This window comes from Capricornis sumatraensis, chromosome 14 (genome assembly GCF_032405125.1).
Source record: "Capricornis sumatraensis isolate serow.1 chromosome 14, serow.2, whole genome shotgun sequence".
Taxonomy (NCBI): domain Eukaryota; kingdom Metazoa; phylum Chordata; class Mammalia; order Artiodactyla; family Bovidae; genus Capricornis; species Capricornis sumatraensis.
Genome location: NC_091082.1, coordinates 80,161,034 through 80,175,154, shown reverse-complemented (window position 1 = coordinate 80,175,154; position 14,121 = coordinate 80,161,034). Strand labels below are relative to the sequence as shown.

Genomic DNA, 14,121 nt, shown 5'->3' with positions numbered 1-14,121 from the left:
AGGTAGAAGCAACCCAACTGTCCATCAACAGGTGAATGGATAAACAAGACGTGGCGTGCCCATGTGATGGTGGAGAATTACTCAGCCTTGGAATGGAGGGGAATTCTGAAGTAAGCTACAACGTGGATGAACCTTGAGGACATTACACACATGGAACAAGCCAGACACAAAAGGTCAAATACAGTATGATTCTACTTATACGAGGTGCCTATGGTAGTCAAATCCGTAGAGGCAGAAAGCAGGAGAGTGTGGTCAGGAGCCGGGGTCAGGAGGAATGGGGAGTTACTATTTAAGGGGCACAGAGTTCCAGTTTTCAAGACAAAAGGAGTTCTGGAGATGGATGGTGGTGATGGTTGTATACTAATGCGAATGTTCTTAAGGTCACTACACTATGCACTTAAAAATGGTTAAGATGGTAAACTTTATGTTATATTTATTTGACCACATGAAACACAGGTTTTGCAGCCTGAGGACCTGGGTCTTTAAAGTCGGGCTCTGTCGTATATTAGCTGTGGGACCTTGGACACGATATTTAACCTCCCTGAGTAGAGTTTTCCTTCTCTTAGGTTATGCGGTATGATTCTGCCTACAGCGTAGTCAGTCTGTGTGCTGTAGTAGTTTCTTCCCAATCTGGAGAAGAGGCTGGACGAGGGGGAACTTTCTGGAGCAGGGTAGGCTGGCAGTGTGGATGTGGAAGTTGGAGGCCTGGATTGGCCCCATGGACATGTGAGGGGGAATCACCCCCACACCCTCCAATGATGGGCAGTCAGTCAGGATGCTGTGTGTAGGTGAGTCACAAGCTGTTCTCTTAGTATTTCTTTCCTTTAGCCTGGAAAATAGTTGCTTTTTCCACTCTCTGAAAGCCGTCTGAGGCGTCTGCTTGTTCTGCCCTTCATTTTACGCACAGGAAGGCTCAGGGCCAGGTAGTTTAAACATGACTCATTCAAGTCTACAGAGGGGGAGAAATGTGATGAGAACGTGGGTCACGTGATTTCACACCCCCACTGTTGTGAAGGCTCATTGAGTGTTGGGCATTCATTATACAAATTTGTGCTTAAGTCAAGGTTCTTGCTCTCAGGAGCTTACCATTTTTTTCCCCTCTAGAGAGAAAATACATGAAATAGCTGGAATAAAGAGGGCTCGCATAAATGTACTGTCGTAAAATGTGCTGGGATTGAGGTGTGGATGACAGAGAAGGGGATGCAGCGAGGTCCACCAGGAAGGGCAGAGGAAGCTTCACACCTGAGCTGACGTGTCTCTGGTTATGGGGCGTTAAGGAGGTGACTGACCCTGGTGTTGGGAACAGTTTGGTCAGATGGTGGGTGTGTGTGTGTGTGCGGGGGTGTCTGTGTGGGTGTGTGTGTCTGGGTGTGGCAGAGGAATCCAGGTGGAGGGCTTAGCACAAGTAGAGACGCATCATGGGAAAGGGCTGGCCCTCTCTAGTTGTGGCCAAATAATTTGCCTGCTCTGACCACCAGTTGATTCATCTGTAACATGGATTAAAAAAGAAACAAGAAACTACCTTAAGCGATACCCAGAATGTTAAGTAGTGATTTGCATGAGAGGGAGGTCTCAGTTGTATCTCTAGGTATGTAGATGGATGACACCACTGGTCCCTGTCTTGCTTTGCAGTGGATTTCAGAGTGTGGAGAGTTAGTGTTGGTACCGTGACCTCCTCAAGGCTGAGGAATTCATATTTCCCCACACTACCTACTGTGGAACTCTGCTGTCTGTAGGAAGAGAGGCTCAGATCCTTTTTCTTGTTGAGTGTAGGAGAAACAGTGTTTCACCAGGAAGTTATAGTCACTGTTGAAGAGACGCAGAATCATCAAGGCTTTGTGCTTAGACTTCTCTGTTCTTGCCTTGTTGCAGATGAAAGCCTCAGAATGAATAACCGTGCTGCTCACTCAGTGGACTTTATGCTTGAATCTAGGTGCTTTCTATGGTGAGCAGGATGGTGCTTGCTCTGTTTGTGAATATTAGGTGGTCTAACTCTATTCCCAGGTCCTCGCCTGGGAATGGCGAGGGGTGGGGTGAGCTGTTAAGGATTCTCTGGGCTTACAAACAACGTAGGGAATCTTAGATTGATGATGTCGATCTCTGCTACTGGAAATGTGATCCTCGGGCCAGCAGCGTGGCGTCACCTGAGAGCTTGTACCACAGAATCCCAGGCCCCATCCCGGATTTCCTGGACCATAATCCACATTTTAGCAACACCTGTAGGTGGTTTGTATAGCCACTGAGGTTTGGGAAGCACTAATGTTGAAGACTGGATGTGAATCTTAGAGTTCAGGCTCCCCTTTCTTTGTGGAGGAGCCTTAATGGTTCTGTCTGGCTAGAATTTATCCCTGGTTTATATCTGACTCCCTTACAGACCTGAGGAAGAGGTTTCTTATTATTTTTAGTTTTTATTTTGTTATTTTGGCCACACAGCATGTGGGATCTTAGTTCCCTGACCAGGGATTAAACCTGTGTCCCCCTGCTTTGGAAGCGTGGGGTCTTAACCGCTAGACCACCAGAGAAGTCCTAAGAAGAGATTTCTGATTGACTAAAAACTGTGGGATCGAGATAGGAAATGGGGAAGGAACAGAAGATGAAAAAATTGTTCCTGACTTGACACTTTAAGATTTACCTTAAATTAGTGATTGAGCTCAGGGTCTGTAAGACTTTGCTTACAGAATCCGTCAGGCAAGTGTATGCTCCTCGGTTTTTGTCTCGTCACAACAAAGACTTGGAGTGATGGACATTAAAGCCCCCTCGGCGTGTCACAGCTCTCGGGTCTTGGACAGACCGTGTTATAGCTCTCAGGTCTCGAACAGACTGTGTTATATAGCTCTTAGGCAAATCAGTGTTACAGCTCAGTGTTCCAGCTCAGCGTTAGAGCTCTATTTTATTTAGAAGATAAAATCCATCTTCAAGGCATGAGGGCACGTCGATCCAAAGATGCGAAGAGAAGAGTGCCCCAGCACGCGGGAGAGAGAGAGAGAGAAAGAGAGAGAGAGAGAAAGAGAGCGAGCGAGCTTTGGCTCCTCTTTTTATTTGTTTTTCTCTCCCTGGGCCTGTCCTATGTAAATCGGGCCAGCCAGGAGTGTTTGTTTTACCTGAGGTCCTCTCTCCGGTCCTCGGACCTTCCTTTGCTCTATTTTCGTGGGCTTTTCTCTTCCTTATCTTTTAGCCACCGCCATTCTGGACTCCTTTTCCCTGTTCTAACTACCTAATAGAATCAAGTGAGTCAGATTCTTCTTATCTGAATCATTAACTGCTACTTATTGGCCATCTTGCTCTATTCATTAACTTGGCTTTTCTGTCTGGTTATTTCCTTTAGGTAAATATATTTTAAATAGATGTAAGAGAAACATTTTTATTTCCTTTAAATGGCCATTTTTCTGAAAGAACTAGTGATGAAAGACTGTGTCATTTTATTGATGGGATTTTACCAGCTCAGTGTTTTCAGTAGTCCTGGGCCTTAGGATGAAGCATAAAGAATTTTTTGTTGGTTTGTTTCCTTTCTAAAAAAAATTTTTAATGTTTTTAAAATTAATTTTTATTGGGATAGAGTTGCTTCACAATGTTGTGCTTCTATTGCCCAGCACAGTGACTCAGCTATATGTATACATGTGCCCCCGCTGTTTTGGATTTGAATGTTGGTTTTTAGTGTCTTTTTTCCTGCACCCCTGTTACAAAGGGGCCTGTTGCTAGCATGCCCTCATCACATGACCTTTGTGCCTTTAATCAGTTGGTTGACTCTCCACTGATTTGACATTTTTGAGATGAGGCACTGAGCTGTGGACCAGGGGTGAAGCCGGGCTAACGCTTTGAGTTCTTTGCTCTGTGCTGCCTGGGTGGGCAGTGTGGGCCTCCCAGGCCCTGATGCAGCCAGTCTTTAAATGGAAGGAATTGGACCGAATCTATGACTGTCATGGGATACGGGCTGAAAGGTTGTTGCTGAGCTGTGAAAGACGCTGGGATTCTCGGCCTCCAGAGGAGAAGAATTCAGTCTGGGACCAGTGACGAGGCTTGATAGCTCAGAGCTTTTGTGTAATAAAGTTTTATTAAAATATAAAAGAGATAGAGGAAGCTTGTGACATAGACCTCAGAAGGGACAGAAAGAGTGCCCCCCTGCTAGTCTTTAGCCAGATGTTGTATAGCTACCTAGTTCAGTTTAGTTCAGTCGCTCAGTTGTGTCCGACTCTTTGTGACCCCATGAATTGCAGCACACCAGGCCTCCCTGTCCATCACCATCTCCCCAAGTAGCTACTGGCAGTCTGCTAATTAAAGAAAGGAAATGTCTCAAAACTCAGCGATTCATACCAGGCTCCTTACCCACAACATGCATTTTGAGATAACACTGGCACAAGGTGAATTGTCCCGGGCCATAAAATGATTGACATGAATCTTGAAGAAAGGCAGGCTTCCAAGCAAATACAGTCTCATTAACACAGCTGAAGAGAACATTTGCATGAGTAAAACATACTGGTCTGTCAAGTCAAGTCGGTTCTGAGTCTTAGGCAGAACCGACTTGAAGACAGAGACTAGGGTAACATTAACATAGCTCAAGACAAACAGTTCATAAGGAAAATGCATTGGTTAGCTCAGGGTTGGAGAAAAGTTCAGTTCAGGTGGAACCAGGTATCGTCATGGCAACACAGAATTTTAAAAGAAACCTCTTTTTAAATTTGTGTAGAAAAAAGGGAAAAATCTAACACTTGTAGCTTGCTTCCTCCTGCCGCTTGAGAGAGATAAAAAAAAGTCTGACACTGGCAGCCTGTTTCCTCCGTTTGGAGACCCCTGGCCTTCCTGCCTCTTATCCTCTCAGGGCTGTATGAGCAGGTTGTGTGTGGATCAGGATCTTGGGTGTGGGGAGCACATGTTGTTTCAGAAGCACAGTACCGTTGTCTGTCTTTATTTGGAAAATAGAAAACACTTTTTTTTTTTTTTTGAAACAAGAGGCAGAATGTGAAAGCATGATTTGATGTTAGGGGGTTCACATGGGATGGAACGCACGTGGGACCACCAGTTAGCAGCAAGTAACAAAATTTTTAGTGACCACAGAGTGCCAGGTATTGTTTTAAATTATCAATATGCATGTACTCTCCCTTAAACCTCACAGGTCCCTAGACTGTCAGGCCTGATAGCATATAGACAGGCAGAGAGGTGACGTGTCTTGCTCACGGTCATCACAGCCACTGTGTGGGTGGATGTGGGATCCAAACCCAAGCTGAGTCGGCAGCTTGACTGCGTATCTGCTACCTCTGCTTCCATAGTCTGATATGAATCAAGATCCCTTTAATCTGTCCTTTACCTTCTGGAAAAAAGAGTTTTGTAATGTATGTAACTTGTATGAAATTGCCCCTCAGTCCTCACGTGCAGGAAAGGAAACAAACAAAAATCCTGTTTTCCTCTAAATCCAATTAAAAAATTGGTTCAGGGAGTTCCTTGGTTGTCCAGTGGTTATGTTGTAGCCACGCGTTCCGGGAAACAAACTCACTCAGAAGGACAATGCAGATCAGTTCAGTTCAGTTCAGTTGCTCAGTCGTGTCCGACTCTTTGCGACCCCATGAATCGCAGCACACCAGGCCTCCCTGTCCATCACCAACTCCTGGAGTTCACTCAGACTCACATCCATCGAGTCAGTGATGCCATCCAGCCATCTCATCCTCTGTCGTCCCCTTCTCCTCCTGCCCCCAATCCCTCCCAGCATCAGAGTCTTTTCCCATGAGTCAACTTTTCAGATAGTGGAGTGCAATTTATTACACCGGCGGGCCCAAGGCAGAGTCTCCTCTTAGCCAAGGACCCCAACCAGTTTTTGTGAAAACCTTATATACCGTAAGTATATGTGCTGAAACCCACTTCCCCAAATTCCCTGAAGCTAGTCTGAACAAAGGAAAATAAAGATACAATCAAAGTTAACCTGTGAGTCATATGCCTTAAGCCTAGGTAGATAACAATGGATAATTGTCAATAAGCATAATAGAATTTATGATTCTATTCAGTTACGTAGATAATTAGGATATTCTTTTAGGCAACGGAGAGTCTAGGTACGAGCCCTGGGGCTCTTCCATCCAGGGGATCTGGTTTTCCAGTTGATATGTCGTTTCCATAGATATTGAGCGTAGCACAAAGTCCACAGTCCAGCCCACGATGGAGTCCTGCTTTCAAGATTGAGCCTGTTCTGTCTGTTTCCTCCTTCAGTTAAGACTCTGTACTTCTACTGCAGGGGGCACTGGTTCTATCCCTGGTCAGTGAACTAAGATGCCACACACTCCGTGGCTTGACCAAAAAAAAAGAATTGGCCTAAAGTTCCACACCTAGGGAGGTGTTTAGTATCAGTGGATCAATAATCAGTGGAGGATTCCTTCCCCACTGATCCAACTGGATAGAAACTGAGGGCTTCCAGTCCTCATTCCTGCTTGTGGGCCATTTGAGAGTGGCCAGTCACCGTGTTTTCTCCCTCCATGCTCAGCTTGGCTGCTGCGATCTCCCTGGGGCTCCTGAGGCCAAGGCTCTTGGTTGTGAGTCCCCAGGTGTCCACGAGTCCATTCTCGCCAGAGGTTTTCACCTGCCCCTGTCGGGGAGCTGGGTAGATAGCCTAGAATGGGTACAGACATAGGATGCTGGTGGACACAGAGCTTCCCGAGGGGAAGGGAAGTGTATCTTTCATTCTTTCCTCATAAAGCTTATAGGGAATGGGTCAATTTCTTTATCAAATTATCCTCCGGCCTGTAATGACAGCAAGATTTAACATGACTGATCTTATACAATTTTATTAGTATCCAGTGTACATTTCTCTTGTTGGTGAAAGCAGCTAAGTGACCAAACTGAGATAACCTCATTAATTATTTGTCCTATCCGCTTGACACTGAGGATATAAAGGGAATTCTTTAAGTCTATGTTACGTCTTTTATAACATAGGGTTAATAATAGTTTCTGTCCCACAGAGGGTCCTGGGGTGGGGGTGGGGATCAGCTTTAACAAAGACCTTTGAGACTGGCCAAGCTGGAGGGAAGCGTATAATAGTGGTGTGTGTGTGTGTGTGTGTGTGTGTGTGAGAGTGATGGAGTAGAGACTGGAAATGTTGTGTCAATGCCGTTTTATAGCATTTGAACTCACATTGGCCTTTTCTTGCAGTTATTTTATTAACTGGAGTTTGTGTTCTGCCTCAAATATGTATGAAGATCTCTCTGATAAACTGCTGTTTCGACCTGTTTAGGACCCGACCGACTTTGAGTGGAGCTTCTGGATGGAGTGGGGGAAGGAGCGGCTGGTGTGGTTATTCCTTGGCCACATGAGCGTGTCTCAAGTCGCCAACCTGCTTTCGAGGAAGGTACGGTTATGTGCATCATTTCCAGTTCAGCTTCTTCTTTGCTTTTTGTCAAGAAGGAACCCTGAGCTAGGAAATCAGGGGGCATGGATATTGGCCTTTGAAGCCTGGAAAAGGTGAGAAAGGTTTGTTACTGGTCAATAAGAGAAATTACCAGATAAAAAAATAAAAGCAAGACGTAAAAATAAAAGATAAAGATGTGATAAATTGTTACTGTTGGATAGATACTGCATAATGACTTAACATACATATGTTGTGAAAAGATTACCATGATAAGCTTAGCTAACACGCATCATACAGGTACAAAAAAAAGAGAAGAAAGAATGTTTTTTTCCTGTGATGAGAACTTTTAGGATCTCCTTGCTCAGCGGCTTTCAAGTATATCATCGCAGTAGCCACAGTTGTCATGGTGTACACTACAACTTACTTTTCCGATAATTGAAAGTTTGTACCTTTTGACCACCTTCATCTAATTTTAAAGAAGCTTCCAAGCACACCTAATAATAAAGAATACATGATTTTGCATTCCTAAACTGATAATGAATATACCTACCTCAACCTCCATTAATGAGTTTCTTTTCTTCCACAAGTTGGTTTGGTGGTTTGTTATGACATCAACCTTTCTAGAAATTTAACATTTTTATTTCTAACACAAAGCTGCTCTGCCCATACGTGGGTGACTTACTACCCCTAGGTCTCAGCTTTCCCTCTGAGCTATCCCTAAAATGAGTAGCTCAGTATCTGTATTTTCTTTCCCTGTTGCGGGGAGAAGAACTATTTTGGGGAGGATCTGTGAAATGAAGCTGTTATCATTACCGCTGCTGTGGGAAAGGGCCAGCTGTTGTGGAGTGGAAGAGTCCGGGATGACGGATTAGTTCCTGGACTTGCTCACTTGTTAGCTTTCTGACCATGGAAAGGCTTTTCACCACCGAATCTTAATTCATCATTTTCTATAAAGTAAGGTTAATGAAATAATAAAATTTTTTTTCTTTTTAAAAAATGGTGGGCTTCTCTCTGTTTACAATAACCAAGACATGGAAGAAACCTTAATGTCCATTGACAGATGAATGGATATAGATGTGGAAATGGACTGTCATGTTAGTTGCTCAGTCGTGTCTGATACTTTGCAATCCCATGGCTCCTCTGTCCATTGACCTCTCCGGGCAAGAATACTGGAGTGGGTTGCCACTTCCTTCTCCAACAGTGGAATAGTACTCCGCTATAAAAAGAATGAAATAATACTAGCTGTAGCAACAAAGACAAATCATTCAGTGTCACAGTAATCCAAGTCTGTGCCCCAACCACTGATGCCAGACAAGCTGAAGTTGACCGGTTCTATGAAGACAACACCTTCTAGAACTAACACCAAGAAAGGTGTTCTTATCACCACAGGGGATTGGAATGCAGAAGTAGAAACTCAAGAGATACCAGGAGTTTGGCCTTGGACTACAAAATGAAGCATGGTGAAGGCTAACAGAGTTTTGTCAATGAGAACATGCTGGTCATAGTGGACACCCGTTTCCAACAACCCAAGAGATGACTCTACACATGGGCATCACCAGATGGTCAAAACTGAAATCAGATTGATTATGTTCTTTGCAGCTGAAGATGGAAAAGCTCTATACAATCAGCAAAAACAAGACCTGGAGCTGACTGTGGCTTAGATCATGACCTCCTTAGTGCCAAATTCAGGCTTAAATTGAAGAAATTAGGGAAAACCACTAGCCATTCAGGTATGACCTAAATCAAATCCCTTATGATTATACAGTGGAGGTGATGATTAGATTCAAAGGATTAGATCTGGTAGACAGGTGCCTGAAGAACTATGGACTGAGGTTCATAACATTGGACAACAGAGGGTGACCAAAACCATCCCCAAGAAAAAGAAATGCAAGAAGCCTAAATGGTTGTCTGAGGAGGGTTTACAAATAGCTGAGGAACTAAGAAAAGCAAAAGGCAAGGGAGAAAGGGAAAAACATTCTACTGAATGCAGATTTTCAGAGAATAACAAGGAGAGATAAGAAGGGCTTCTTCAGTTAACAGTACAAAGAAATAGAGGAAAACAGTAGAATGGGAAAGACTAGTGTTCTCTTTAAAGAAGTTGGAGATAGGAAGGGAACATTTCATGCAAAAATGGCCACGATAAAGGACAGAAACGGTAAAAACCTAACCCAAGCAGAAGAGATTAGGAAGAAGTGGCAGGAATACACAAAACTATGCAAAAAAGGTTTTAATAACCTGGATAACCACAGTGGTGTGGTCACTTACCTAGAGACAGACATCTTGGGATGTGAGGTCAGGTGGGCCTTAGGAAGCGTCACTATGAACAAAACTAGTGGAGGTGATGGAATTCCAGCTGAGCTGTTTTCAAATCCTAAAAGATGATGCTGTTGAAGTGCTACATTCAATATGCCAGCAAATTTGGAAAACTCAGCAGTGGCCACAGGACTGGAAAAGGTTAGTTTTCATTCCAATCCGAAAGAAGGACAATGCCAAAGAATGTTTAAACTATAGAACAGTTGCATCATTTCACACGCTAGCAAGGTAATGCCCCAAATCCTTCAAGCTAGGCCTCAACAGTACGTAAAGTGAGAATTTCCAGATATACAAGCTATATTTAGAAAAGGTAGAGGAATCAGAGATCAAATTGCCAACAGCTGAAGGATCATAGAGAAAGCAAGGGAATTCCAGGAAAACATCTACTTCTGCTTCATTAACTATGCTTAATCCTTTGACTGTGTGGATAACAACAAACTGTGGAAAGTTCTTCAAGAGATGCGTTTACCAGACCACCTTACCTGCCTCTTGAGAAACCTGTGCGGGTCGTTAGAACAACTGGACGTGAAACAATGGACTGGTTCAAATGGCAAACAGCCATCTGACTGTTCAAATGGCTCAGATGGTGAAGACTCTGCCTGCAGTGCGGGAGACCTGGGTTCTATCCTGAGTTGAAATGATCCCCTGGAGAAGGGAATGGCTACCCACTCCAGTATTCTTGCCTGGAGATTTCCATGGACAGAGGAGCCTGATGGTCGCAGAGTTGGAGCTGACTGAGGACTAGTACTTTCACTTTTTTTCAGTTCAGACAGTGTGAGAGGCAGATTAACCATCTATTTGTGGCCGGATGGGCCTCCTCCTCTCCAAATTCGCTCCATTTTCAGCTCCTGTTTTGCACCCCCCACTATCAGAAAACTACCTAGTTTAGGATATAGATGTTCCTCTGGTTAATTTGCTTGTGGCTCTTACTGTTAGGAGACCCTATTCAGGATGGCTCAGAGCTCCTGGCTGAAACCCAGCTTTGTCACTTTCAAGCAATGCAGTCTTGAAAGCCAGTTAGTTAATATCTCGGAGTCTTTCGCCTCATTTTGTGCATCAGGGATGGTACCGCTTGCTTCCGGGGGTGGTGGTGAGGGTCTAATAGTTCTCAAGGTTGTGCTAGCGTATGATGGTAGCCAGTGAAGAGGTGGCTGCCGCGGGGGCCTGCTGGCGTTCGCTGTGTGCCGTGACTGCGGTCTGCGTGGGCTCCTGGGAGCAGTTCCCTCCGCGGTGTTCAGAAAGGAGGCATCTGTCTGAGATTCTGAAAGCCCAGAGGGCAGAGGCTGTCTCTTCAGCCATACCTACATTCCTCTCCCGCGTGGCTTTCTCTGACCCTGTTTCAAGCTTGTGCTGGCTTGTGGGAAGAAGGACAGGGAGACACAGACCAGGAGCTGAGTGAGAAGTGACACCAGAGATGCCTCTTGGGAGGAGTGGGCCACATCTGCCTGGGGGTGTCAGGGAAGCCCCCCCCCCCCCCCACCAAAGGAGGTGGCTTGAAGAGGGTGGAGCCGTCTGCTTATTTCAGCCTCCTGCATCTCCTTACAGGCCTGGGTGGACAGGTGGGCTTGACCTTTTATCTGTAGTGCACATCTTAGGCAAACTCAGTAGGCAGTTTTGTTTGCAGTTTTCTTGGAATGAGGCAGAGTTCGCACTGAGTCATCTGTGTGTGTGTGTGTGTGTGTGTCCCATCCCTCTGTGACCACAGGTTTGATTTGTGCGACAGCTGTTGGGCAGGGTTCTGTGAGGCTGGAGCACACTGCTCTCTTTGTCCGTGTCCGCTTGGTCCTTATGTAAGTATGAACCTCAGCTCTGGCCCCACCACCTGGACTGAGCGTCCCAGATGGCCTTAATTTGGGTGGCTGTTTTTGGTACTTTTTCAGGGTGGAATATTTGGGCTGCACTTGTCTTTTATCTCCCTGTCTCAGGGGCATCATGAACTGTGGATGATGCTATAGAGACAGGCATTATCACTGCCTGTGGTTCCAACCCTGAAGGATGCTTCTGGGCTCCATACTCTGTCTCGTCCCATCTCTCCCTTTGCTGGCCCCAAAGAAGAGGTTATTTTCAAACGCGTGATTTTCTTTTTCTTCTTTTTTTATTTTTGCCACGACAAGTAATAAAAACTTTCCACTGGGCTCCCCAGCCAAAGTTAAACGCCTTTTCTCTGGGTTGGGCTCTCTTGTTGGGTTTTGGCAAGGCTGGGTTGGGGGCAGCACCCAGGGAGGGGAGGCTGAGGAACGGCTCTGAGCTTTGGCTGTGGGTTTGTTATGCTTGGAGCGTGTGTGGGGCGGGTCAGACAGTGGCCTCCTTTCTTGAACACCCTCACCACCTGAGGCATAGTGTTTTCTGCTCTCAGAGCCAAAAACACCCCTGGGTGAGCTTTTGGATTAGGCTGGGTGCCCTGGCTGACCACAGGGTACCTTCTCACCCAACCTTTGACCGGCAGAACCCACATTGTTAGCGCTGGGCCCTGACCAGCTGAGCTCATCGGCTTCAGGCCTTATGAGCGTGGTCCCGTGGCGTTGGCTGAGATGAGGAAGCTCACCTCTGGAAAGCTGTGGTGCTCCTTTCCAGCATATCGTCAAAACCACACACCTAATAGGAATCTCACGCACTAATGGGTTTCTTGGAGCCAGACTCCTCCACCTCCATCAGGGCCTCTCTTAAGAGGGGTGAGATTGACTTGGTTTGGGCCCACTGGCCTTTGCCCCAAGGAAAAGCAGGCTAGAATGCAGTTGTCTGGACTCTGGGATGGCTCTGGGATTTTTTTTCCTGTTTATATATCTCACCTATATTCATATGAGGCTATATCACATATATTGACATATATATACTGGTAGCATCTGCAGTTGATTATGTAGTGTGTAATAAATTATGCCGTGCATAAGCATTGTTGAGAGACTTCTTTTATTTATTTCTCAAACAATGCCCGCTGAGTGGTTTCTGGGCAGATGTACAAAAAGAATGAGTGCACAGCAGTCTGGCCCAGTCGCCAACAGGAGTCTTCACCAAGGCTTAACGGTTTCGCTCCTCCCTGCGGAGGTGAGCTAATGAGGGAAACCACTCAGGCATATCCTGCTATCACTCAGCGCCCGCAGCCGAGAGCAAGCTAAAGCAGGCGGGAAGGAGAGGGGGCCTGAGGGGGGCACGGCCAGCCCAGCTCTCCCTGTAGCTGAGTCCCGGCTCCCCGCGAGGAAGATTTGGAGACTATAGATTTGTAAAACGAAGGGCCACAAGTCCGTGGTTTTTCCTCAGGTGCTGATTTCGGCCTTTGGAATGTGCCAGTTGAATTTGTCTGTCTCTCTGAAGCCTTCCCTGGCGTGGGAGGACTCAGGTTCTCATTCATAGGTGGGTGCCTGTGTTTTCTCAGCTGAGCACTATTTGAGGCTTCCCCCAACACACGATTTGTAAGAGACCTCAGTAAGTGAAAACTGGAAGTAGGCAGTGAGATGCGGCATAACCCCTTCCTACCTTATTTGGAACAGCAAAGCAGTCTTGGTTCATAAGGGGTTAGGTGATACAAGCAGACACTTTGGCAATCAGCCAGTTTTCACATTAGTGACTAAAAAGCCCCACATTTTGGTGCTTATTTCTTGTTCTCAGTCATAACTGCCAGGTTAATTCCCAGTACTTGCAGAAGCATGTCCATCTATCCATCTACCCATCCATCCATCCACCCATCCATCAATCTACCCATCCACCCATCCATCCATCCATCCATCAATCCACCCATCCATCCATCTACCCATCATCCATCCATCCACCCATCCATCCATCCATCCATCTACCCACCCATCCATCCATCCACCCATCCATCCATCCACCCATCCATCCATCTACCCATCCATCCATCCATCCACCCATCCATCCATCTACCCATCCACCCACCCACCCACCTACCCATCCATCCATCCACCCATCCACCCATCCATCCATCCATCTACCCATCCATCCATCCATCCATCCACCCATCCATCCATCCACCCACCCACCCACCCACCCACCTATCCAGCTATGCTAACCGTTCATTTGTCTAGCATTTCTGAAACACTTGCTGTCAACTAGATACCCTGTTAGATTCTAGGCTAACATTACTGTATGACAAACAAGACAGGATATTGCTTTGTTAAGGGAACCTATGCAGAGAGAATCAGTTGTGCCCTGTTTTAAGAAGTGGTTCGGTGTTAACACAAGGAGCAGTAGCAGCAGAGGGCAGGTTTGCTCCCCGATTTCAGTCTGGCCCAGTGCCATCAGAAAGTGCCACAGTGGTTAGTCCTGCCTTGTCCAAACTGCCACAAAAATAGAGTGCAGTTTCTTTCTTATCGTTTGTTAGACTTTAAAAAAGTTTCTCCTCTTGCCCTGCCTTCTTTTTGTCTCTTAACCTGGAATAAAGAGCATTAGAGGGGTCAGGATAGTTCTGGTGGGCTGGCATCCTATGCTCCAGCAAAGTTCACTCAACCCATCTTATTGATGCAAGTTTCAGG

At 45.8% G+C, this 14,121-nt stretch overlaps 1 protein-coding gene across 1 annotated transcript in view; it reads left to right on the top strand.

Annotated features, from left to right (window-relative positions):
* The window catches only part of HHAT (hedgehog acyltransferase), a 361,616-nt gene that overhangs the window by 58,039 nt on the left and 289,456 nt on the right, over positions 1–14,121 (top strand). Inside the window, exon 4 of the mRNA XM_068986339.1 lies at positions 7,211–7,324. Within this exon, the coding sequence (XP_068842440.1) occupies positions 7,211–7,324 (114 nt within the window). The remainder of the gene's footprint in view (positions 1–7,210; positions 7,325–14,121) is intronic.